This window comes from Lissotriton helveticus, chromosome 7 (genome assembly GCF_964261635.1).
Source record: "Lissotriton helveticus chromosome 7, aLisHel1.1, whole genome shotgun sequence".
Classification (NCBI taxonomy): Eukaryota; Metazoa; Chordata; class Amphibia; order Caudata; family Salamandridae; genus Lissotriton; species Lissotriton helveticus.
Window position 1 is genome coordinate 44762806 of NC_136068.1, and position 23444 is coordinate 44786249.

General features: G+C 46.4%; 1 protein-coding gene across 8 annotated transcripts in view; it reads right to left on the minus strand.

Moving 5' to 3' along the window:
- The window catches only part of DMRTC2 (DMRT like family C2), a 359569-nt gene that overhangs the window by 104460 nt on the left and 231665 nt on the right, over nt 1-23444 (minus strand). For 7 of the 8 annotated variants that reach the window (XM_078651358.1, XM_078651357.1, XM_078651363.1 and 4 more), the window contains 2 exons: nt 2848-2995; nt 2223-2310 (listed from right to left, as the gene is read on the minus strand). In XM_078651358.1, the coding sequence (XP_078507484.1) occupies nt 2223-2310; nt 2848-2995 (236 nt within the window). The remainder of the gene's footprint in view (nt 1-2222; nt 2311-2847; nt 2996-23444) is intronic. The other variant, XM_078651360.1, reaches the window with a different exon arrangement.

Below are 23444 nucleotides of genomic sequence, written 5' to 3' on the forward strand. Positions count from 1 at the left end.
CGACGGGGAATATTCAAGCATGTGAATCTATGAAAGACACCCTAATACTGGAGAAGTAATGTTCAGCGGTGGCTAAAGGGTGGAAGTCAACATGTTTCTTGCCTAGTCTGTCACAACAGTGATCAAGTGGCAATTCATCAGGACCATAAATGAAGTAACTATGTACACAGTGGTTGTGTCCTCATTAGTATGATTTTGTAGAGAAAACAGGAGTGTGACCCATATACCAGGTCGGGATTAGGGTTCAAAGGTTTATATAAATACAGTATCCCAACAGGTAAAACTTAGAAAGGCAATTGCTAAGGTATGCACGAAGCATTACATGAACAAGTAAATAAGGAGACAGCTATTCCAACAATTTGTATGCAACAATTACTTATATATTTGGTTCAAAATAGGAAGAAAAGGACAGGTTAGAATACTTAGAACAGTATAAAATTCACAAAGTTTAAATGACAAACGAGAGTACTTGGTGCTCAATTATATACAAGTGATGACTGGCGACGCAAGTAAAGGGGTGGAACAGCGTGGGCGGCGCAATGTGAACAAAGTGCAAAATTTATACAGTGAGTGGCTCAGTGTGTGACATATTTAAGGTGACTTTAAATCACAAATCACAATTCCGTAGAGCCACACTGGATGTTGCGCCTCAGTTGGCACTGTGGGGTCGACGACTTTTCAGTCCCTGATCAATTGGGACCATCTTCAGGACGGGGTTGTCTCATGTTCAGAACTGGAGGGAAACCGGAAAAAGGTGTCCGGCGGGCTGGTTGAAGTCCGATTCAAGGGGATCTGGGGCAAAGCTGTCGGCGACGTGGCGGATGTCAGCGCTCCGAGATTCCTCGCTTGATTCATTCCTGCCTTGTGGTCCGATTTACCCAGACCACCCCACCGGAGTTACGTGATCCCCGCCCGCCTGCCTATTGATCCCCCTCCGCCGGAGAGACTTGACTGCAGCCCGTCTCCTTTACCGGCTCCAGGCACTGATCCAAGCCCTTCACTCACACAGGCTTCGGTCAACTGGAATGCCTTGATTTCATTTACTGTTCTGACGCTTGCGCTAAGGCGCCACGTCGCCGACAGCTTTGCCCCAGATCCCCTTGAATCGGACTTCAACCAGCCCGCCGGACACCTTTTTCCGGTTTCCCTCCAGTTCTGAACATGAGACAACCCCGTTCTGAAGATGGTCCCAATTGATCAGGGACCGAAACGTCGTCGACCCCACAGTGCCAACTGAGGCGCAACATCCAGTGTGGCTCTACGGAATTGTGATTTGTGATTTGAAGTCACCTTAAATATGTCACACACTGAGCCACTCACTGTATAAATTGTGCACTTTGTTCACATTGCGCCGCCCACGCTGTTCCACCCCTTCACTTGTGTCGACAGTCATCACTTGTAAATAATTGAGCACCAAGTACTCTCGGTTGTCATTTAAACTTTGTGAATTTGATACTGTTCTAAGTATTCTAAGCTGTCATTTTCTTCCTATTTTGAACCAAGTATATAAGTAATTGTTGCATACAAATCGTAGGAATAACTGTCTCCTTATTTACTTGTTCATGTAATACTTTGTGCATACCTTGGCAATTGCCTTTCTAAGTTTTACCTGTTGGGATACTGTATTTATATAAAACTCATTAGTATGATGCCATGGAATGGAAAGAAAAGAAAAAAAATAATGTCAGCGTACCGGGGTAGCATCTATATACACAAGTTGCACGTCACTTCTGGTGCGGACGACATTGATGCGGAGCCAATTGATGCCACCTACCGGTGCACAGAGGTACTGCTAAAAAAAAATCCTAATCCAGTCTGACGCCAGGGGAATATTCCAAGGTAAGGAATCTGCGTCTTGAAGTCTCTATCACATACAATTGTTAGAACTTGTCTGCTCCCTTTATTCAAATTGGTATGTTGGTACGAACCTGTGTGCCTGAGGGCCAACAAGGATCTTTCTAGGCCATGGACACAAAAACACAGAAAATATAACAATCACTCCAACAAGCAGAGCTGTTCAGTACTCATGAAATTAGTAAAGTTTCCATTATATAATTCAGCAGCTGTTGGTGAGGCTAAGACATTACCTGAAGGCCCAAGCAATGGCCGTTCTGGCATAGATACCACATCTGGCTTATTATTTTCCTGTATTTTCCAAAGAAACACTGAATAGAAGACAGTGCAACACATCCCAGTTTACGTGCAGTCAGTCTAGTACGTACCTGCTTGAAATCTGTCTGCCTCACAGGAGGGGAGTCTGCACGACCCCCATTGAGTAAGTTATAACCTTGTGGGCCAACGGAAGAGAAGCTGTGGATAAAGAAGACAGATCAGACTTAATCTGGAATACTTTGCATTCAAACTTTCAACAGTGCCATTACTTTGAAGCAAGCATGGGAGAATTAACCTCAACTTCGCAAATTGATAAAATGAATCAGACTTGGTGGTTTAATAACACAATGGCTTTAAAATGAGGATAAAAATGAAATCATGCAATGCTACAGTAAATTTAAAAAGTGAACTGTCAGGGTGAATACATCAACATAATATCTTCTACTTGGTTTTGAGCAAATGATTACACTAAACAATAAGAAAAGTTTAAAAAACTTTTTATACCCCCGCCCCACTAGTCCATGTTTCCCCAAAGACTACATTCTGGCATTCTGTCTGTCCCATACCAGTCAAGCGCCAAGATTTCCTGCCAAATTAATTCAAGCATGATCCAGCACTCACCTAAGTGCCAGTCTTAAGCTATGATTAACGCAGTATTAACTAATATAAACAAATACACATAGCGCGCTGGGTCTTTAGGCCTTACTATCCTGTGTCACAGCTATATGTACGCACCAGGACCAACGGATGTCAGGAGACATGCTGGAGATGCTGGAAGGCAGTTGCTGAATGCTCTGATGAAGCAGTGATCGCTCTTGCCCATTCTGCTTCGATAGTGTAGCACTTTGAGGGGCAGAACTCCTTCCTTCACAGTAACAATCTGCTGAAAAGATAAACAGGCACTGGCAATGCCAATAGGTCTGGCTCATGAAAGAAAGTTTGTTTTGTTGCATTGATGGGTTTAGGCACTCAATAAGTTGTCAGACATGTCCTCAGTCACTCATTTTGTACTCATGCATACATCTACTGAATCACTGTTGCATTCACCCTCTGACACAACTGCAAGAAAACACACATAGACTCAACAACATACGCAAAATAACTTAAAAGAATACAAGTAGAAAAAAGAAATCATTACAAGCATATGCTTGCAATAATGAGGCTAAACATAGCAGCGGTGCATGTCTTGCAAAGGTATTTAAATAGTCTATTGATTCAAAGTTCAAGCGTGGACGCTCAGTAGAACTAACATGTTGGCTATCTTGGAATAGTGAAACGAGAAAACAAGTTACTTACCTGTAACTGTAGTTCTCCAGTATTGGAAGCTTTCATAGATCCACATACCTGAATCATTTCCCCGTCTTCGAGACGGGAGTCTCCGGTACATAAAAAGCAATGCTTAGCAGTATAGCCAACTGAAAAGAGGCCTAGGCCCATTTCCCTTTTGCAACCCATAACCTTTGTTATGTAAAAAACGACCAAACTTTTCCCTTAGCCAATCAGAGCTCCTCACCCTCTAGAACACTCCTGAGAGAACCTTTTGCCCCTCAGATTTTCGGGCACTTGTGACATAAACACCTTTTGTGCCTAATCCGAGGTGAGCCTCTCAGGCGAGGAGGGTGGGTGTATGTGAATCTATGAAAGCTTCCAATACTGAAGAACTACAGTTACAGGTAAGTAACTTGTTTTCTTACTTCAGTATTGGAGCTTTCATAGATTCACATACCTGAATCAGAATAGCGAGCAGTAAATCATAGCACATTTTGTTTTGTCACCTACTTCTCTCAAATAGGCAACACATGTCCTTCCCCCATAGCAGTAGCTGTATATAAATATCCATAGACAGATTGTTCATAAATTATATACAAGACAGCACACAACAATAACATGTGCTTATCTTACCAACCAAGGAAGGAGGGATGACAAAGAAGGCTCAAGTTACTGGAAAAGGTTCCTCAGTACAGCTTGTCCCACTGCTACATCGCCTCTTGCATGAGCTTCTAGGCAGTAATGTCTGGTGAACGTATGCGTACTCCTCCAGGTAGCCGCCCTGCAGATGTCCTGGATAGATACGCCTGAAAACAGAGCAGTAGAGGTTGACACCACTCTTGTTGAATGTGCACGAACACGTGCATTCAACGGCTTCCCCGCCGCCTAATGACAGTATTGAATGGCGTTTGAAATTCACCTTGCGATTCCCCGTTTCGACAACGGGAACCCCTTCCTGGGGGCACTAAAAGCCACGAATAATTGTGTAGATTTCCTGAAAGATTTTGTTCTTTGCAAGTAAATTTTCAGACAACGCTGAAAATCCAGAGTATGGAGTGTCCTCTCTGTAACTGTAGATGGTTGAGGGAAGAATCTTTTAAGGATCAATGGCTCATTCAAGTGGAAATCTGTTGGTACCTTTAGTATAAATTTTGGATTTGTTCTGAGCACCAACCTGTCCTCTCTGAATTGCAGAAAAGGTTCCTGCGTTGTAAGTGCCTGTATCTCTCCAACTCTCCTGGCTGATGTCAGAGCTATTAATAGAGCCACTTTCCAGGATAGTAATTTTAGATCAGTTCTGTGAATTGGCTCAAATGGTGGTTTCATCAACTGTGATAAAACAATGTTCAGTTGCCATAGTGGAGGTGGAGGCCTGATATGTGGGTAAACTCTAAACAACCCCTTCATGAATTGTTTTACAATCCTTTCTGACCACAGAGACGGACCCGATGAGCTTCTCCTGTATCTAGAGATCGCCGCTAGATGCACTTTAATAGAGGCATGGGCCAGTCCTAACTTTGCCAGCCGTAGTAAATATGTGATGATCTAATGTGCCTCTGCCCGCAGAGGATGTAGGTCGTTCTCTTGACACCACAAGCAGAATCTTTTCCATTTCATTTCATCTGTTTTATTAGTGCTCTCAGCCCTTGCTTTTGACAGGATCTCTCTGCATTCTGCCGGAATGTTTAATTGATGAAATTCACAGTATTCAGTAGTCAGGCCGCTAATTGCAGATATGTCGGGTCTGGATGCCGCACCTGTCCCTGAGCCATAGTCAACAGTGCTGGTATTGGCTGTAGACGTATTGGTTCTGTTTCCGATAAAAGGAGCAGTTCCGTGGACCAGTGCTGCCTGGACCACCAAGGGGCTATCAGTATTATTCTAAACGGTTCCTTCTTCATCGTTTTGAGGACTCGCGGCAGAAGGGGAATCGGCAGAAAAGCATAGGCAAAGACGCCTGACCATGCCATCGAAAATGCATTCCCCCACGATCCCCGTTGGTGATGCCCGCTTGCAAAGAATTGGTACAAAAAGGGGTGGTGATGGACGGAACATCTGAACCAAACAAACACTCACACCCAGTCAACAGATCCAGGTTTAATCCATCACCGTTCTTTAGCCCACTCTGCCACCCCAGTTCAGACATGGCCATATGCAAATCAGTCTGACCCTGTGCCTCATGGGAACAATCCAGCCCGAACTGCCAAGCCATGTCTTCCCTGGACCGGAAACAAGCTTCCGAGGACCGGTTTCTGGCATTTCAGCCGTCTTCAGTCCGGCTTGCTTGAATCCAGTGGCAAAGTGAGCAAGGGACTCACGTCTGAACATACCCTGCCAACTTATGGCAAACAAAGTGCTCACTTTGCCACTTGTCCTGGGAAGCTTGATTCCGGTCCAGGGAAGACATGGCTTGGCAGTTCGGGCTGGACTGTTCCCATGAGGCACAGGGTCAGACTGATTTGCATATGGCCATGTCTGAACTGGGGTGGCAGAGTGAGCTAAAGAACGGTGATGGATTAAACCCAGATCAGTTGACTGGGGGTGAGTGTTTGTATTGTCAACACTCCGTCCATCAGCACCTTTGGTTTTTCTTTGTTCACCCTAAGTTGGCAGGGTATGCTCAGACGTGAGTCCCTTGCTCACTTTGCCACTGGAGTCAAGCAAACCCGGCTGAAGACGGCTGTAATGCCAGAAACCGGTCCTGGGAAGCTTGATTCCGGTCCAGGGAAGACATGGCTTGGCAGTTCGGGCTGGACTGTTCCCATGAGGCACAGGGTCAGACTGATTTGCATATGGCCATTTCTGAACTGGGGTGGCGGAGTGAGCTAAAGAACAGTGATGGATTAAACCCAGATCAGTTGACTGGGGGTGAGTGTTTGTATTGTCAACGCTCCGTCCATCACCACCTTTGGTTTTTCTTTGTTCGCCCTAAGTTGGCAGGGTATGCTCAGACGTGAGTCCCTTGCTCACTTTGCCACTGGAGTCAAGCAAGCCCGGCTGAAGAGGGCTGTAATGCCAGAAACCGGTCCTGGGAAGCTTGATTCCGGTCCAGGGAAGACATGGCTTGGCAGTTCGGGCTGGACTGTTCCCATGAGGCACAGGGTCAGACTGATTTGCATATGGCCATGTCTAAACTGGGGTGGCAGAGTGAGCTAAAGAACGGTGATGGATTAAACCCAGGTCAGTTGACTGGGGGTGAGTGTTTGTATTGTCAACGCTCCGTCCATCACCACCTTTGGTTTTAGCTTGCAAAGAATTGGCATTTCTTGGTCTGGGCTGTGGCAAACAGATCCACTGTCGGCATTCCCAATTTGCCAAAGATTTCCAGTAGTATGTCCTGGTTGAGTTCCCACTCGTGACAGGTCGTCTTCTGCCTGCTGAGAGTGTCCGCTGTCGTGTTTTGATCCCCTGGAAGATGTACGGCTTTTAGAGTTACTTTGTGACTTAGAGCCCATTTCCATATCTTCTGAGCTTCTCTCGACAGAGGGAGTGGTCTTGTGCCCCCCTGCTTGCTTATATAGTGCATCGCGGTTGTGTTGTCTGTCCGCACTAACACCGATCTTCCTTCGACTCTTAGCAGGAAGGCTAACCATGGCAAACATATTGTCCTCAATTCAAATAGGTTTATTTGAAGTTGCTGCTCCTGCTGCTTCCATCGGCCGCTGACCTGTAAATCCTGGAGGACTGCTCCCCATCCTTCCAGAGAGGCATCCATGGTACCCACTAATGAGTCCACCGCGTCACCGCCTGCAACATCGGTAGCGTGACGTTGATTTTGTCCTCGAAGGATCCCTTTGCTTGGCACCACTGTAGATCTAACGCCTCTTGCAATGGACGCATTCTCAATCGACAAAGGGGGATGAGTGGTATGCACGAAGACATTGTCCCCAGAAGGGATTTGTACTTTCGGACTGAAAGACACTCCTGAACTCTTTGGCTAGAGATACGAGTCCCAATCGTCTTTCTATTGATGGGAATGCCTTGTTTTGTGAAGTGTCTAGGATTGCACCTAAAACGTGATCCTTCTGGATGGTTGAAGAGATGATTTTTCTACATTTAAAGTCAGACCCAAAACTGCATGCATGCCGAAGTTGAAGTTTGAGCCGCCTTCTCCGATGGTGCCTTTATCAACCAATCGTCCAGGTATGGGAATATTTGGTGTTTTCGTATTCGGAGATAAGCTGCCACCGGCGCCAGACATTTTGTAAAAATTCTCGGGGCAGACTTGAGGCCGAACGGCAGCACTCTGAACTGGTAATGGTCTCCGGCTACTGAAAATCGAAGGTACTTTCTGTGGGAAGGATGAATGTGATTATGAAAATATGCATCCTGTAAATCTAGGAAGGTCATTTGATCTCCTGGGTTTAAGAGTAGCAGAATATCCTGGAGGGTCACCATCCTGAATGACTGTTTTTTGAGATAGGCATTTAGAGACCTTACGTCCAGAATCGAACGCCACTGGAGAACATTCTTTCGGATCAAGAAGAAACGGGAATAAATTCCTTTCCCTCTTTGGGACTTCGGTACCGGTTCTACTGTTCCCTTTCGGAGCATTGCCTGAATCTCCCGACGCATTTGAGGTAGATGTTTGACTTCTTGATACGTAGGTGGTGTGGGAGGAGAGAATTGTAAAAATTCTAGAGTATGTCCGAATCTTAGTATGTGGAGGACCCATTTGTCCGATGTTATTCTCTGCCACTGATGTAAATAGTAAGTTACTCTTCCACCCAGGGGAACATTTGGAGGGGTAGGAGCATAAGAAGCCGGACACCGAAAGTTGTCACTGCCTTTTATTGCTGTCTTTACCCGCACGACCTCCTCGTCCTCTGGGAGAGGATTTAGAATAGCTTCCAGACTGTCTCTGTCCGTATTGCTGTGATGAGGAAGAATAAGAGGGGTATCTCCCTTGTTGGTATCCACCTCTATAAGATGGTTGTCCTCTCCCTTGGGCACCTCGAAAGGGCACCTTCCGATATTGCAACGTACCCAAGGCCTTTGCCGTATCCGTGTCGTTCTTAATAGCTTGAAGGGTTTCATCTACCAGACGTCAAAACAAATCCTCCCCATCAAATGGCAGATCCAGAATCTTATTTTGGACCCCCGGTCTAAAGGCAGTGGCCAACAGCCAACCCTGGCGCCGTAAAACTGCTGCCCCTCCTAGAGAGTGAAAGGCTGTGGTAGCGATGTCCATAGCACAGTCGATGACTTCAGCAGAAATCCTCTCACCTTCTTGCAGAACCTTCTTCGCCTCCTGTTTGCTGTCTTCCGGAAGGTCGACATATAATGCAATGTCGCACCACATCTGCGTGTCATATCGGCCCAGAATGGCAAGGGCATTAGCTGCTCTGACTAGAAGAGCTGACATTGAGGAGAATCTTTTTCCTGCATTGTCCAAACGCCGTCCCTCCCTGTCCGGAGGTGCAGAAATAGGCGCTGACGGGTTCTTTGATTTTTGTTGCGCTGCTTGCGAAATTATAGAATCCGGTTTAGGATGGCCCAGCAAATACGCTGGTGCATCCGAGGGCGCCTTATACTTTTTGTCCAACCTAGCGAGCACAGGTGTAACCGTCGCCGGAGTCGTCATCACCTTCAAGCCTTCGTCCCATACATGGTTGATGATTGGTATGGATCTAACTGATTTATCCTAAGGCTCTTCAAAGTCATAGAGGAAGCATTCTGTCTGAGTTGTCTTCATTGGCAGCTGAAATCTTTTCGAAGCTCTCTCCATCAAGTTGTGGAATCCACCAATAGCCACTGGTGGAGAATCTGCCGGCCCTTGAGTGGGTGATGCCAGAGATGGGATTAGATAGTCATCCCATTCTTTGTGGGGCTCCGTTAGCTTCCCTTCTTCATGGTCCTCATCGTCCGTGGTAACCGGATCCTGGTGATGTTGGACTCGAGGTGTTTGTGGAGTAGTGTCCAGTAGCGATTCTCTGCTTCTGACTGGAGTAGCCGGAATAGAGGAACTTCCTGAGCGACTACTGACGGAGGAAACCTCTTCTTATAATCTGCTAACATGAACTGTAAGTCCATCATCATGGAGGATGGCATAGCGACCATCTCTTCCTGAAGACCCTGTTGGTAACGATTTTGTGAGGGGCTGTGATATTCTTCATAACCCTCTTCATCGTCATCCTCTTGACATTTCACATGGAGTTGTGATGGGAAACTGGCATACCCAAAGGGCCCCTCATCCTCCTCTTCATCAGACTCTTCCTCTTCTAAAAGGTGCGATGGAACCAGAGGAGTATTCTTACTCGGGGAAGTCACCGCTGGCGTAATCTATTTCCTTTGTTTTTCTGGAGTTATCAACGTCGACAATGTTGTTGTCGTCGTCGACACTGCACCAGAACCATTCCTCGCCGACGACATAGTAACCGTCGTCGACGTTCCCGTCGACGACCCCGTCGTCAACACCGTCGACGACGATCCAGTCGTCGACATGGTCGTCGTCATCACTGCCATCATCGTCGATGTCGTCATCCATGTTACCGGCGTTGACGCTCCCGTCGCCGCTCACGTCGCTGACACATAACAGGTAATGGCAATTTCTGTACCTGTCTTCGTCGCCGCAGACGATGATGGCTTCGTCGACGCCTCTAGTCGACGATCCCGTCGATGAGGTAGATTTTTTGCTTTTCTCCTCAGGAGTACTAGAAGATGGTTTCCTGAAGGATTCCTTGACCAGAGGTGGGGACTTTGAAGGCTCAGAAGAGATTCTCTTGGAAACTTTATCTCCAGAAGTGTGTCCTTTCCTCTCCTTTTCTTTTGGCGGAGGAGATTTTGAAGGACTACGCCCTGAAGAACCATGACTGGTGTTTTTTAGGGCCTTCTGAGGACGTTCCCTTGAGGAGTGAGCCTGAGGAGATCTTGATCTTTTTTGAGATCTCCTAGATGTAAAGGAGGACTCCTGATCACTATCACTAGAGATCACCTCCTTTCTGGCCTTAATTTTCTGAAGCCATATCAAAAGGCATCCCTCACGATCTCTAAGGGTCTAGCGAGAGAAAGTGCGACATACCTTGCTGTCCTTTGCTTGGTGGTCCGGATAAAGATAATAAATGCAGTCTGTGGGTCATCACTGTAGAGTCTCTTCTTAGAGTAGGTAGCACAGGCTCTAAAAAGACCCTTCTTCTCTTTCCCAGACATTCTACAGAATGTAGTTGAGAGCAGGTCACAATATTCTCAAATCCAAGAGAAAATAGAACGAAATCAAGTTTCTAAAAAGCTGAATATCTAGAGTTTGAGCAGAGCTCAAAGGAGACTCCCTAGCACAACGTGCCGGTAGAAAATCTGAGGGGCAAAAGGTTCTCACAGGAGTGTTCTAGAGGGTGAGGAGCTCTGATTGGCTAAGGGAAATGTTTGGTCCTTTTTTACATAACAAAGGTTATGGGTTGCAAAAGGGAAATGGGCCTAGGCCTCTTTTCAGTTGGCTATACTGCTAAGCATTGCTTTTTATGTATCGGAAGACTCCTGTCTCGACGGCGGGGAAATGATTCAGATATGTGAATCTATGAAAGCTCCAATACTGGAGTAATTATGAACTGTGGATAAAAACATTACGTAATGTATTCCTGGTTCAGAGGAAGTGGCCTTGGGGGATACAGCACCCTGCAGATGAACTGAGCAGCATGCAAGCTACTTGTTAGCACTTACTGGAAAGCTATGGTATCTTCTTAAGACATTAAAATAAAAAGAGGAGATGCAAAGAAATCAAACGGGAACTATAAAAGAGAAGGAACAGTTTCTTACTCGTAACTCCAGTTCTCTCGTAGGGGTGTTTCCATCATAAGTCCTAAGCACTTTAATAGTCCCGCCAACGTGTGGGGGCCACAAAGCACTTCTTTTAGATATATCTTCTTAAGTGGATAATCTTCGCCTTTCTTCCAGAAGATAAACAGACAAATAATGAAGTTTTGCTATTTGCTGTTTTCTGCGATGGCGAACAAGTCACCATCTGAAATAATCGTGGACCACATCGTAGTTTAAGACCCACTTGGAGAACGTCCGTGGGACGGATTTGAGGCCGAACGGCAGCACTCGCTACTGGTAGTGGTGACGGTCTATCAGAAACCTGAGGAATTTCCGATGCTTTACTGAGACAGGTATGTGAAAGTAAGCGTCCTGCAGGTCGATGGCACACATCCAGTCTCTTTGGTGAAGGTGTGGAAAGATCTGGTGCAGGGCTAGCATACGAATTTTTGCTTTTTTGATAAACCTGTTCAGCAGGTGTAGGTCGAGGATAGGTCTGTACTTCTTGGCTACTCCTTGTTTTTGGACTAGAAAGTAGCGGGAGAATACTCCTTGATTTTTTCGCATGGGAGGGACCTCCTCTATGGCCTTTTTCTTGAGAAGGGTAGAAACTTCGTCCTTCAACAGCTGACTTTGAAGTCGAGGAAGGTGCTTGAGTTGAGGGGACACTTGCGGAGGAGGGGACTTGAACCTCAGCAAGTAACCATGCTGCACAATACTCAGCACCCATTTGTCCTTTGTTATGGATTTCCACTCTTCCAGGTGGCAAGCTACACTTCCTCCCACCGGAGTGGCCAACAGTTGAGGAGGAAGAAACAGCTCAAGGTTTGGGAGGTTGCTTGGAGGTGGACTGTTTGTTGTTATTTCCTCTGCCTCTACCAGGGCGTCTCTGCTGGAACTGAGATCTTTGCTGTGTTTGGGAAGACCACTGAGGGGTTTGAACCCTCTGTTGGTAAGACCGCTTGTCACCCTCACGGAAGCTTTTTTTTAAACTCCTTGCATGTCTCCAAACTCACAGCTTTAACCGTGCCCACCTCAGCCTTCATCTTAGTCATCTCGTTGTCAGCGTGAGACCCAAACAAAGATGAGCCATTGAAAGGAAGGTTTAGTATCTTCTTTTGGGCATCAGGCTTGAGGCCTGTGAGGCGTAGCCAAGCCGAGCGTCGTGAGCAGACTCCATGGGAGTAACCATGAGCTGGAAGGTCGGAAGCATCCGCTGCTGCGCTGATTACTTGGTTAGCTACGAGCCCTCCCTCCTGTAGGATCTCGGTGAAATCCTGCCGGTCTTCTTCGGGAAGCTTCTCGGTGAAGCGAGTGAGAGCGTCCCAGAGAGATCTATCATATCTCCTGAGAAGGGCAGAGGCACAGGCAACCTTCATGAATGACACAGAAGTGTTGCACATCTTCCTCCCGTACGAGTCCATCTGCTTCTATCCTTTTCCGGTGGTACCGAAGTGGAAGCAGAGTGGGATTTCATGGCTGCTGCCACGATGACTGAATCAGCGGGTGGATCAGTCCTGAGGAACAAGGGGTCCTCCGCTGGAGCCTTGTGCTTCTTGGCGATTCTGGAGGGTACAGAACCCACCGTCGCAGGAGTAAGAAAGGTGGCCATTGCAGGTTCAGGGAATCCAGGCACCAGAGGTAGCAGAGGTCTGGGAGCTGTCCGGTGGTGCCGGGTATCAAAGATGATTGATGTGGGAACCACAGGGGTATGGAAAGAGATGTTAAGTTTGTTTGCACCCTACCCAGAACATCAGTAACAGTAGAGATGTCATCTATAGGTGAAACCTGTCAAGGCGGTGTGGAGGAGAAGGTCGGAGAATACTCCCGGACCGTAGATCTTGTAGACGAAGACCATGTAGGAGATCTTGTGCGCCTTCTCTTATGGGGCCTGTCGCGAGGACGGCTGTGCCGGCCCCTGGATCTAGACTGATGTCTAGAAGGAGATCTTGGCCTAGAGGGTGATATTGGCCTGGGTGTTCTTGGCCTGGCAGGAGACCTTGGCCTGGTAGAAGATCTTGGCCTCCGATGAGGAGACTTTGATGGTCTGGTTGGAGTGCTTGTCCTTGGACCAGATGGCGAGTATGTGCGGGAGTAATCCGAGTCCGGACTACTGCGACCGTCAGATGCAGCACCTTGTGGATGGCGTGGCGACAAACTGCAAGCTTTCCCCTCCACAGATTTGGGGGAGACTTCTGGAGAGATCTCCACGATATGTAGCCCAGGAGACGATGATCGGTCGCCTGATGATACTCTGGACCCAGGATCTGATCGCATCGGTGACTGCGCAATGCCTGTGACCTCTTTTCTTGACGTCAAGTGCTTCGACGTTGACGATGTCTGAGTGACTATTGGCGTTGATCGAGGTCTTGATGGTCTCGACGTCGGACGTCGACGACATGGTGACCTCGACGGCGATCTTCGGCGTCGAGTTAGTGATCTCGACTACGATCCTCCTCGACGTCGTGTTGACGGCGACCCTGCATGATGTCGTGTTGACTACGATCTTCTACTACGTCGTGTGGACGACCTTCCCTGGCGCCGGATCGACGTCGATCTCCTCATCATCGAATGGTGGGATCTCGACGATCCTCTAGACGGCGACACACCAGCCAGCGGCGATGTGTCAGCCGTCAGTCCTCTCGATGCTTACCCCCTCGAGGGTGGCGGAGAGTGTCTCGACGTCGAGGGAAGCCTCGACGGACACTTGGTCTTGTCAGCAGCCACAGACTTCGAGCCCGAAGTGTGGTGCCTCGACGCCGACTTACTTGGATGCGGCGGAGACTCTTGACGTCGCGATGGTGTTCCCGAAGAGTGTCTGGGCCTCTTCGACGGCGACTTCAACGGTGAATTTCTTCTTCCTGGGGTCAGGAGAAGTGGAACGTCGCCGGTTTTGTCTTGCTTGCTGGAAGACTATGTCCTGGGGCCTCCATGGCCACCCACCTGATGGCTCTTGTCCTTTTCCAGCATAGCATGGAGTTTTATCTGTTCTCTGTCGCGTAAGGTCCGCCTGGAGAACTTCTGACAATAGTGCCACTGGTCAGGATTGTGTGTAGATGGAAATCACACAATGCACACCGAGTGTGGATCTGCCAGTGCCATTTTCTTGTCACAGAAAGGACACTTTCTGAATAAAGCTGGCATTCTGACTGAAAGAATTCAGTGGATCTCCATTAAAACAGTAGCAGAAGCCTTAATAAACCAGAAAATGTCGAATTTTCTGAAAATATTCTCTTAAAAAAACAGTTTTAGTCAAAAACTTGAAGAGCTCAAACTCCAGGATCCTCTCAGAAGGAGCCGGAAAAAATAACTGACCTAAATGCCACCTGTGGTGCATCATGGGAGCAGGGGGTCGCCTTCAGGTCTTAAAGGCACGGTACCCCTACTCTAATGACGGCAATAAAGCATTGTTGTATGACAAATGTTTACTGCTCTCTTTCTTCCTTAGGGGTTGGGAGAGTATAGCCTTTACTACGCAAACCTATGTAATTTCCGCATCTTTGCCATTTTGGAAATATTTTAGGCTACATGTATATGTTTTCACATATGTGTATATATATATATGTATATATATATATATTCACTGAAAAAACCATAGGTTATAGACCATATATAGTTAGGAATTAGCATTTACAAAACCTTGAAAATTCACTGAAAAAACCATAGGTTATAGACCATATATAGTTAGGAATTAGCATTTAAAAAACCTTATTTTACTCACACAAAACCATTGAAATTCCATATATAGTTAGTTGCACTAACTATATATCGCGCACCCGCAATCCACTGCTGATGATGTCACATATTACCTCATTCATGACATGGTCAGTGACATCACTGATGACATCACTGATGACATCTCAAATGACATCACTGATGACATCATCCAGTGACTGTGTGTTTCTGAAAAGTTTAAATATGTTTTACATATTGAAGAATGAGTAGATGTAGAAGTGTCTGGATGAAGGATTTAGTAGGTGCGTGACTGACTGTAAGAGTGAGTGATTAAATGTGTCTCACTGAGTGCATGGGTTAGTGACTAAACTGTCTTAATTTGTGCATCATTATGTCTGTTGTTCTGTAAACTGCTGCATGTGTTGGTCAGTAGCTATATGAGTAACTATATGGGTTATTGATTGATTGCCCAAGTATTTGTATGGGAGACTGAGTGTGTGTGTGGCTGCCTGGGAGGTGTGTGACTCTGTGCAGATCAATGTGTACTTGTATCAATGATTGTATAAGAGAGTAAGTATGTGTTAGTATATGTTTCAAAATGTAAGGTGCTCTATGTTTAACTGTATAGATTAGAAAATGGAAGTGTGATTGATTATTTACAGGACTGACTAGGTGTGTGAGTAACTCCATGGATGAGTGACAGAGTGTGAGAGTCTGTATAGGTGTATGAGTGCATATGATAGTGTTGTAAAGATGAGTGATTGTATGTATGAATGATTGTATGGGTAAATGAGTGAATGTGTGTGTAAACATAGGAATCACTGAGTGCGTATGTAGTAACTAGTATTGGTGTGTCAATGGTTTCAAAAATTATACTCTGTATTTAACACTGGGTGTAACAGAGGTTATATTAAAGTGTGAGGAGATGCATTGTATTGTCACATGAATGATATCATCAGTGATGTGGTCATTGATGTCAAATGAGATGTCATCAGTGATGTCATCAGTGATGTCATTTGAGATGTCATTTGAGATGTCATCAGTGATGTCATCAGTGATGTCATTTGAGATGTCATCAGTGATGTCATTTGAGATGTCATCAGTGATGTCATCAGTGATGTCACTGACCATGTCATGAATGATGTAATATGTGACATCATCAGCAGTGGATTGCGGGTGCGCGATATATAGTTAGTGCAACTAACTATATATGGAATTTCAATGGTTTTGTGTGAGTAAAATAAGGTTTTTTAAATGCTAATTCCTAACTATATATGGTCTATAACCTATGGTTTTTTCAGTGAATTTTCAAGGTTTTGTAAATGCTAATTCCTAACTATATATGGTCTATAACCTATGTTTTTTTCAGTGAATTTCAATGGTTTTTTAATAGCAAATATCATAAGCTGTCGAATGTCAAGTACGTGGTAAGTGAAAACATTTTCGTGTTTATGCACACTGATCTGCTTTGAATGGTGCCCCCCCCCCTCATTTCTATTAGGAGTACTCTCTCTTTGCACATAGTGAAGGGTAGTTAACGCAGGCCTTTGCCCCTGTTGTAATACGTCGTGCCTGCTTCTCTCTCCATTTGATTGATTGTTATCCAAGTATTTACTGTTTTAGAATTGGTTCTCTTTGGTTCATTCTCTATTTACAAACAAACACAGAGTCGCAATACTCTGTTTAGTCTTTGCAGATAACGAAAAATCGTGTAAAAAAAAAAGAAAAGGAATCGAGCAAAATCAGTAGGCCACTAACGGGATCTCTTTTTGACCTCGCTAAAATAGAAACATTAGGAACAACCCCTCATGACAAATACAAAACTAGTGAGATGAACTGAACTCCACACAATGATGGCTGCAAAACAGCTCGGCTCCGCCACCCACCCCGCCCAAAATAACGATAAAGAGCGGCTGCCATGATTGGTTGCGGAATGGCCACGACGGAGCTACGAAATGGTGCTGCTCTCATGCTAACCCCAGCTTCAGTCTGAAACATCCAGAAACACTGTAGACTACCAATTCGATCAGTTCCGGTTGCGCCCCAATGTAACCCGGTAGAGAAGAACTAGCCCTCCCCTCTTTGACTGATGGTTCTTGTTGCCTGTCCCTTCTGTTGTCATTTAACAGAACTATTTAGCCTGCTGAAAGGGGTTGTGGAGACATTTTGACTATATTCTGGACCTGCGTTGTCGCGTAATGCGTCATATGACGCGCCGCGTTAGCGCATCCGGAAGTCATCCGGGGCGCGCAGCGCGTAACGTAAGCATAACAAGTCATGTGACTTGTTAATAAAACTTTTCATTGGTTCATTTTACTTTTCTTATTCTAATGATGAAAGGCTTGGTCATATGACCTAAAAATTACGCTTTTTATTACTTCCGAACATTATTTTTTCTTAAATATATGTTATAATGTTCCAGGCTAATGTACTTTCCCGGAAAATTTACAACTGTCCTGCAAGTAAAATATATTCTTTTTTCGAGAAAAGAGCGTTTCTTCGTCCCATGACGGAGCCGTTGAGCAAAAGAGGGTCGACCTGCTGTCTTAGTCGCCGATACGCCTGAATATGAGATTCTTATCGATCACTTTATGTTGCAGGAGTAGAAAACACAACAGCCCTTGACCATTTATCTTTACTGCGTTCCTTCGTATTATACCTTTTACCCTTCATGTAATTGGTCTGCTTTATTTCACTTGCCTTTTAATGATTCTAAAACAGTGACTATTATTAAAAACTTTACCAATGTATATACTACTACCATGTTTTCTTTTAAAAACCTTTATTGTGAAAATTTCATTATACAAATACGAGCCTTTAACCACGTGGGCCGGCCACGGAGCAAACTGTAATCGTATATGATGAGTAGACATTTACACTGTAGAGGAACGTAACGGGCGGGCCATTAGGTTGCAAGAACTAAGGTGTCTAACAGTTACGGAATCGGTGGACGTACATTTTATAATTAAAATACGACAGGGCCAGTTACAATAAAATTATCTAGATATACATTTGCGGGCAAGTACCATGGGTGACGTTAATTCGAACTTTCAATAGTACAGTAATCAATAACACATCAGAACTTAATATCAATAGGGATGTCGAAATATTCAATCAATTCTCGTCCCCGCCCGCCATGTGCTTCAAAACTGCATACGTATCTCGTGATTTCAAGGTTCTGCAACCAGTACACAACAAGGAGTTACGAGTCCCATTTATTCCGGCGCCATTTTGGGCGAGGACGGGCAGGTCCAGGATATAGTCAAAATGTCTCTACCAACCATCGACTATGATGATGTTCATATGCTGCATTTATTAGAGTAACACTCATCTGTCCACATGAAATTAATTTGCCACAATCTAAACATGTCATTTTAATCTTTCCAAAGTTCTTCTAAATATTTGGGACCGTTTCCCTTGCCTCTGATGCTGTCAGTGCCACTTCTTTGATGAATGTACTAGCAGGTCAGGGGTTCTCCTCCAAATCTCTCTTTTATGCAGCACTATAATTAATTGGTGCCACCTCTCCATATGACGATGCATGGTATAGTTACCATAACTATATTTTTTCGGTTCCTCTGGAGAGTTCATCGTGGCAGATGAAGCGTGTAACGTACCGGGCATTTACCTTTTTTTGCATGTACAGGAAAGGAAAAAAAAATCGAGCGTCCGAGTTCTAAGGTGTCCCAGGGCCATTTTAGTGGACCAGGCCCAAATCCAAAGAACAGGCCGCCATTTTGAGAGTCCTGTTGCAGCCGCCTGTCGCTGTAGCATCAAGAGCAGCCGAAACTCAGCTGAATGGCAACTGAAACGGTAAAGGGGCGCCCCACTACAGCAGACGAGCCTCCACCTAGGAAGGCCCGTTCACGCCGCCTCCCCCCCCCCCCTTCGGGCACCCCACGCCGTTATTCGGAGCAGTATTGTAGGATGGCCACACCAGTGCGGCAACTTGCTAGACATCACCTCGGTGGTAACCGAATCTCAGCGCCTTGTGGTGTCTTCTATTCAGAAAACATTGTTGTGCTGCCTTCGACCTATTCGCCGCAAGTGCGCACGCAACTCAGCTGCATAGCTTGCTAGACACCACCTCGGTGCTAACCGAATCTCAGCGCCTTGTGGTCTCTTCTATTCCAAAAATATTGTTGCGCTGCCTTTGGCCCCATTCGCACATCGGTCCGCTACTGCCGCCATCTCACAGGCCAACGGGGCGCCCCACGCCGACTTTCAGCATTGTAGGATGGCCACACCAGTGCACCTTACTAGACACCACCTCGGTGCCATCCGGATCTTGGCATCTCAGCGCCTTGTGGTGTCTTCTATTCAGAAAATATTCTTGCGCTACCTTTGCCCCATTCACACATCGGTCCGCTACTGATGCCATCTCACAGGCTAATGGGGCGCCCCACGCCGAGTTTCAGCATTGTAGGATGACCACACCAGTACAGCAACTTGCTAGACATCACCTCGGTGCCATCCGGATCTCGGCGCCCCACTGCAGATGAAGTGCCTCTCAACTATGAAACCACCACGGTGACATCCCGATCTTGGCGCCTTGTGCTGGTTCCGGCCTATTCACACATCGGTCCGCTACTGACGCCATCTCACAGGCTAATGGGGCGCCCCACGCCGAGTTACAGCATTGTAGGATGACCACACCAGTACAGCAACTTGCTAGACATCACCTCGGTGCCATCCGGATCTTGGCATCTCAACGCCTAGTGGTATCTTCCATACAGAAAATATTGTTGCGCTGCCTTTGGCCCCATTCGCACATCGGTCCGCTACTGACGCCATCTCACAGGCCAACGGGGCGCCCCACGCCGACTTTTACCATTGTAGGATGGCCACACCAGTACCACAACTTGCTAGACACCACCTCGGTGCCATCCGAATCTTGGCATCTCAGCGCCTTGTGGTGTCTTCTAGTCAGAAAATATTGTTGCGCTGCCTTTGGCCCCATTCGCACATCGGTCCGCTACTGACGCCATCTCACAGGCCAACGGGGCGCCCCACGCCGACTTTCAACATTGTAGGATGGCCACACCAGTGCGGCAACTTACTAGACACCACCTCGGTGCCATCCGGATCTTGGCGCGTTGTGCTGCCTTCGGCCTATTCGCACATCGGTCCGCTACTGACGCAAACTCACAGGCCAACGGGGCGCCCCACGCCGACTTTCAGCATTGTAGGATGGCCACACCAGTGCTGCAACTTGCTGGACACCACCTCGGTGCCATCCGGATCTTGGCGCGTTGTGTTGCCTTTGGCCTATTCGCACATCGGTCCGCTACTGACGCCGCCTCACGTGCCAACGTATTTTCTCCGCATTTTATACCCTATGCCGCATAACAGGTCATGTGACTTGTTTATAAAACTTTTCATTGGTTCATTTTACTTTTGGTTTCCTAATGATGGAAGGCTTGATCATATGACCTAAAAACAACACTTTTCATTGGATGAAAACTTTTTTTTTTCCCCAAACGATGAAAGCCCCACCTTGTTTCTGGATGTTTCAGACTGAAGCTGGCGTCAGCATGAGAGCACCACCATCTCGTGGCTCCGTCGTGGTCATTCCGCGAGCAATCATGGCAGCCGCTCCCCACCAGAAGCCTACAGGAGTCGGGGGCCCCCAAAACTTTTGATGAATCCTCAAGGCGGAGGGGACGCTTTCGAGAATGGGGTCCAAGACCTAGCAGACAAGCGTCCGATTTCCAAGGTGTCCCAGGGCCATTTCAGTGGACCAGGCCCAAAAAGGAAACAGCCTGCCGCCATTTTGAGAGTCCTGTGACAGCCGCCTATCGCTGCACCGCAAGAGTGGGCGCAACTCAGCTGAATTGCGGCTTTTGACACAGTGGACCAAAAGCGGACGGAATGGCAACTGAAACGGTAAAGGGGCGCCCCACTACAAGAGACGAGACTCCACCTGGAGAGGCCCGTTCACGCCGCCTCCCCCGGGGCGCCCCACGCCGTTATTCGGAGCAGCATTGTAGGATACCAAAACCAGTGCGGCAACTTACTGGACATCACCTTGGTGCCATCGTTCTGCTGCCTTGGAACTATTCGCACAACAGTTTGCTACTGATGACCCACCCCCCGCGACGCCCCACGCCAGAAATCTGGACGTTGTGCTGCGTTGGGACTATTCGCACAGCCGACCGCTACTTCGTAGTTTTTCCCTAAAAATGTTTATATGTTATTACTGTTTTTGTTTTCTTGTATATATTTATAAGTTATTAAAGTTTTATAATCTTACTACTTTGTTGGAGTGCTATATATTTTTAATGTGACACATAATTGTAAAAACTTTGATGTACAAAGAGTCATCCCTGGAATCTTCCGCTTCAGGCTCGGTCCCCTCCCCAATCACAATACAGGATGGTTTTCAGATAATAGGAACGCGTCTGCTGTGACGGATCTCATCGAGTGTGGGCCTTGATCTACTATAACTCCTTTGAAGAGGGGTGATTCTTTACAGCTGGGGCCATAAACTACATCTGCAGGGCTAGCTGATACCCTAGGACCGGCCTGGACAATCGGACACAGAGGAAAAGGAGTGTCAGAGGGTGCGGTAGTGAATAGGGCGAAAGGGAGGTGTCGGGCGGGCACAGGGTGTGATTCTCAGGGAAGAGCAGCGCAGATGGGGGGTGGTTTATTACCCATGCATAAGACAGAGAGCGGGGGTGACCACTGCCTGGGGGAGATGCTTGCGAGGGTGGGGAGCCATGCTAAGGATCGACAGCGTGCACAGTGGGTCTGGTCAAGGCATCTAAAATGACTGCCGTGCACGACAAAAGTGTGGCATTTGAAAAAAGACAAGATGGCGCAGACAATGTTTTTCAACACTTCCTGATTTCCTTCGAATCGAACGTTAACAGACGTTGGGGCATATTACCAAAGTTAAGCGATATTTATCCCTAACGATGCTTAGCAACGATTTTTTTACCGCTAAGCATCGTCAGAAATTATCGCAGATAAACCTTGCTATTATCAAGGTTTATCGCAAATACGATAATAAACGACCGCAATGCATTAATATCGCTGAAAACTCAGCGATATTCATGCATTACCGAGCTAATGCTCTTAGCCATGTTATCCACCTCCCATTGGATAACATGGCTAAGAACTGCTCAGGGCAGGTGCTACTTTTTGGAGATATTCGCGCTTATCGCGAATATTTCCAAAAGTTGATAATAGGAGATAGCGATGTTAGCGACTGTTTCCAGTCGCTAACATCTTGGCATGCCCACTTTGCATGTCATTAGTGATAAATATCACTCACATGCAAAGTGGGGCCCAAGATGGTCGCTATCTCCTACTAGCCGCCGCTAACTGGTGTTAGCAACAGCTAGGTAATACAGATATAATTTTATCTCCGCGAAGCGGAGCGCTGTTACAGATATATATCTTGTTTTTGAACGTTAATTTCTCAAAATCCACTGAAGCACATATATTGAGACCTAGCAAAGGCACATCGAGCTACCAGTCCCTACAATTTTGCCAAGTTTCGTGCAAATCCATTCAGCCGTTCGATTATTATTATTATTATTATTTTTGCCCCGCGGGGCCCTTTTAAAACCTCCACATCAAACCTAAGAGGTCAAGGAGGATCTACTATGCCCCCTTATGGTCATTTGCCCCTTCGCTTTGGCCTCCTCTTGTCTCTCGAACCTACCGAGAGACAAGATGGCGGCCGCTACGGACTGTTTGCAATGTTTACAGACGCCGGAGAACCAATCAGCTTCGCAAACCTCCGTTACGCGAAGCGGAGCGCTGTTACAGATATATATCTTTTTTTGAACGTTAATTTCTCAAAATCCACTGGAGCACATATATTGAGACCTAGCAAAGGCAAATCGGGCTACCAGTCCCTAATATTTTACCAAGTTTCATGCAAATCAATTCAGCCGTTCGATTATTATTATTATTTATTTTTTTTGCCCCGCGGGGCCTTTTAAAACCTCCACATCAAACCTAGGGGGTCAGCGAGGATCTACTATGCCCCCTTATGGTCATTTGCCCCTTCGCTTTGGCCTCCTCTTGTCTCTCGATCCTACCGAGAGACAAGATGGCGGCCGCTACGGACTGTTTGGAATGTTCACAGACGCCGGAGAACCAATCAGCTTCGCTTCACAAAGCTCCGTACCGCGAAAAGTCCGCGAACCGGAGCGCTGCCCGGTCCGCTGTTACAGATATATATCTTTTTTTGAACGTTAATTTCTCAAAATCCACTGGAGCACATATATTGAGACCTAGCAAAGGCACATCGGGCTACCAGTCCCTACAATTTTGCCAAGTTTCGTGCAAATCCATTCAGCCGTTCGGGCTAAAAGTGAGGCCAACCGCCCTATGGAAAACTCAATGTTAAAAACACGTTTTGGGACACCCCTTTTTTCTCGGCCCCCCCTTGACGAACCCCCCCCCAAATTTTCAAGGGCTGCTCAGAAACAAAATGTGCCATTTTCCTGAAAATTTCAGCCAATTCCGTCCACAAACGCCAAAGTTATTAGACATAGAATTTTCAAAAATCCCATAGAGAAAAAATCCTAACTATATATACCTACTGGCGACCGCCAGTAGGTAATATATATATATATATGTATATATATATATATATATATATATATATATATATATAT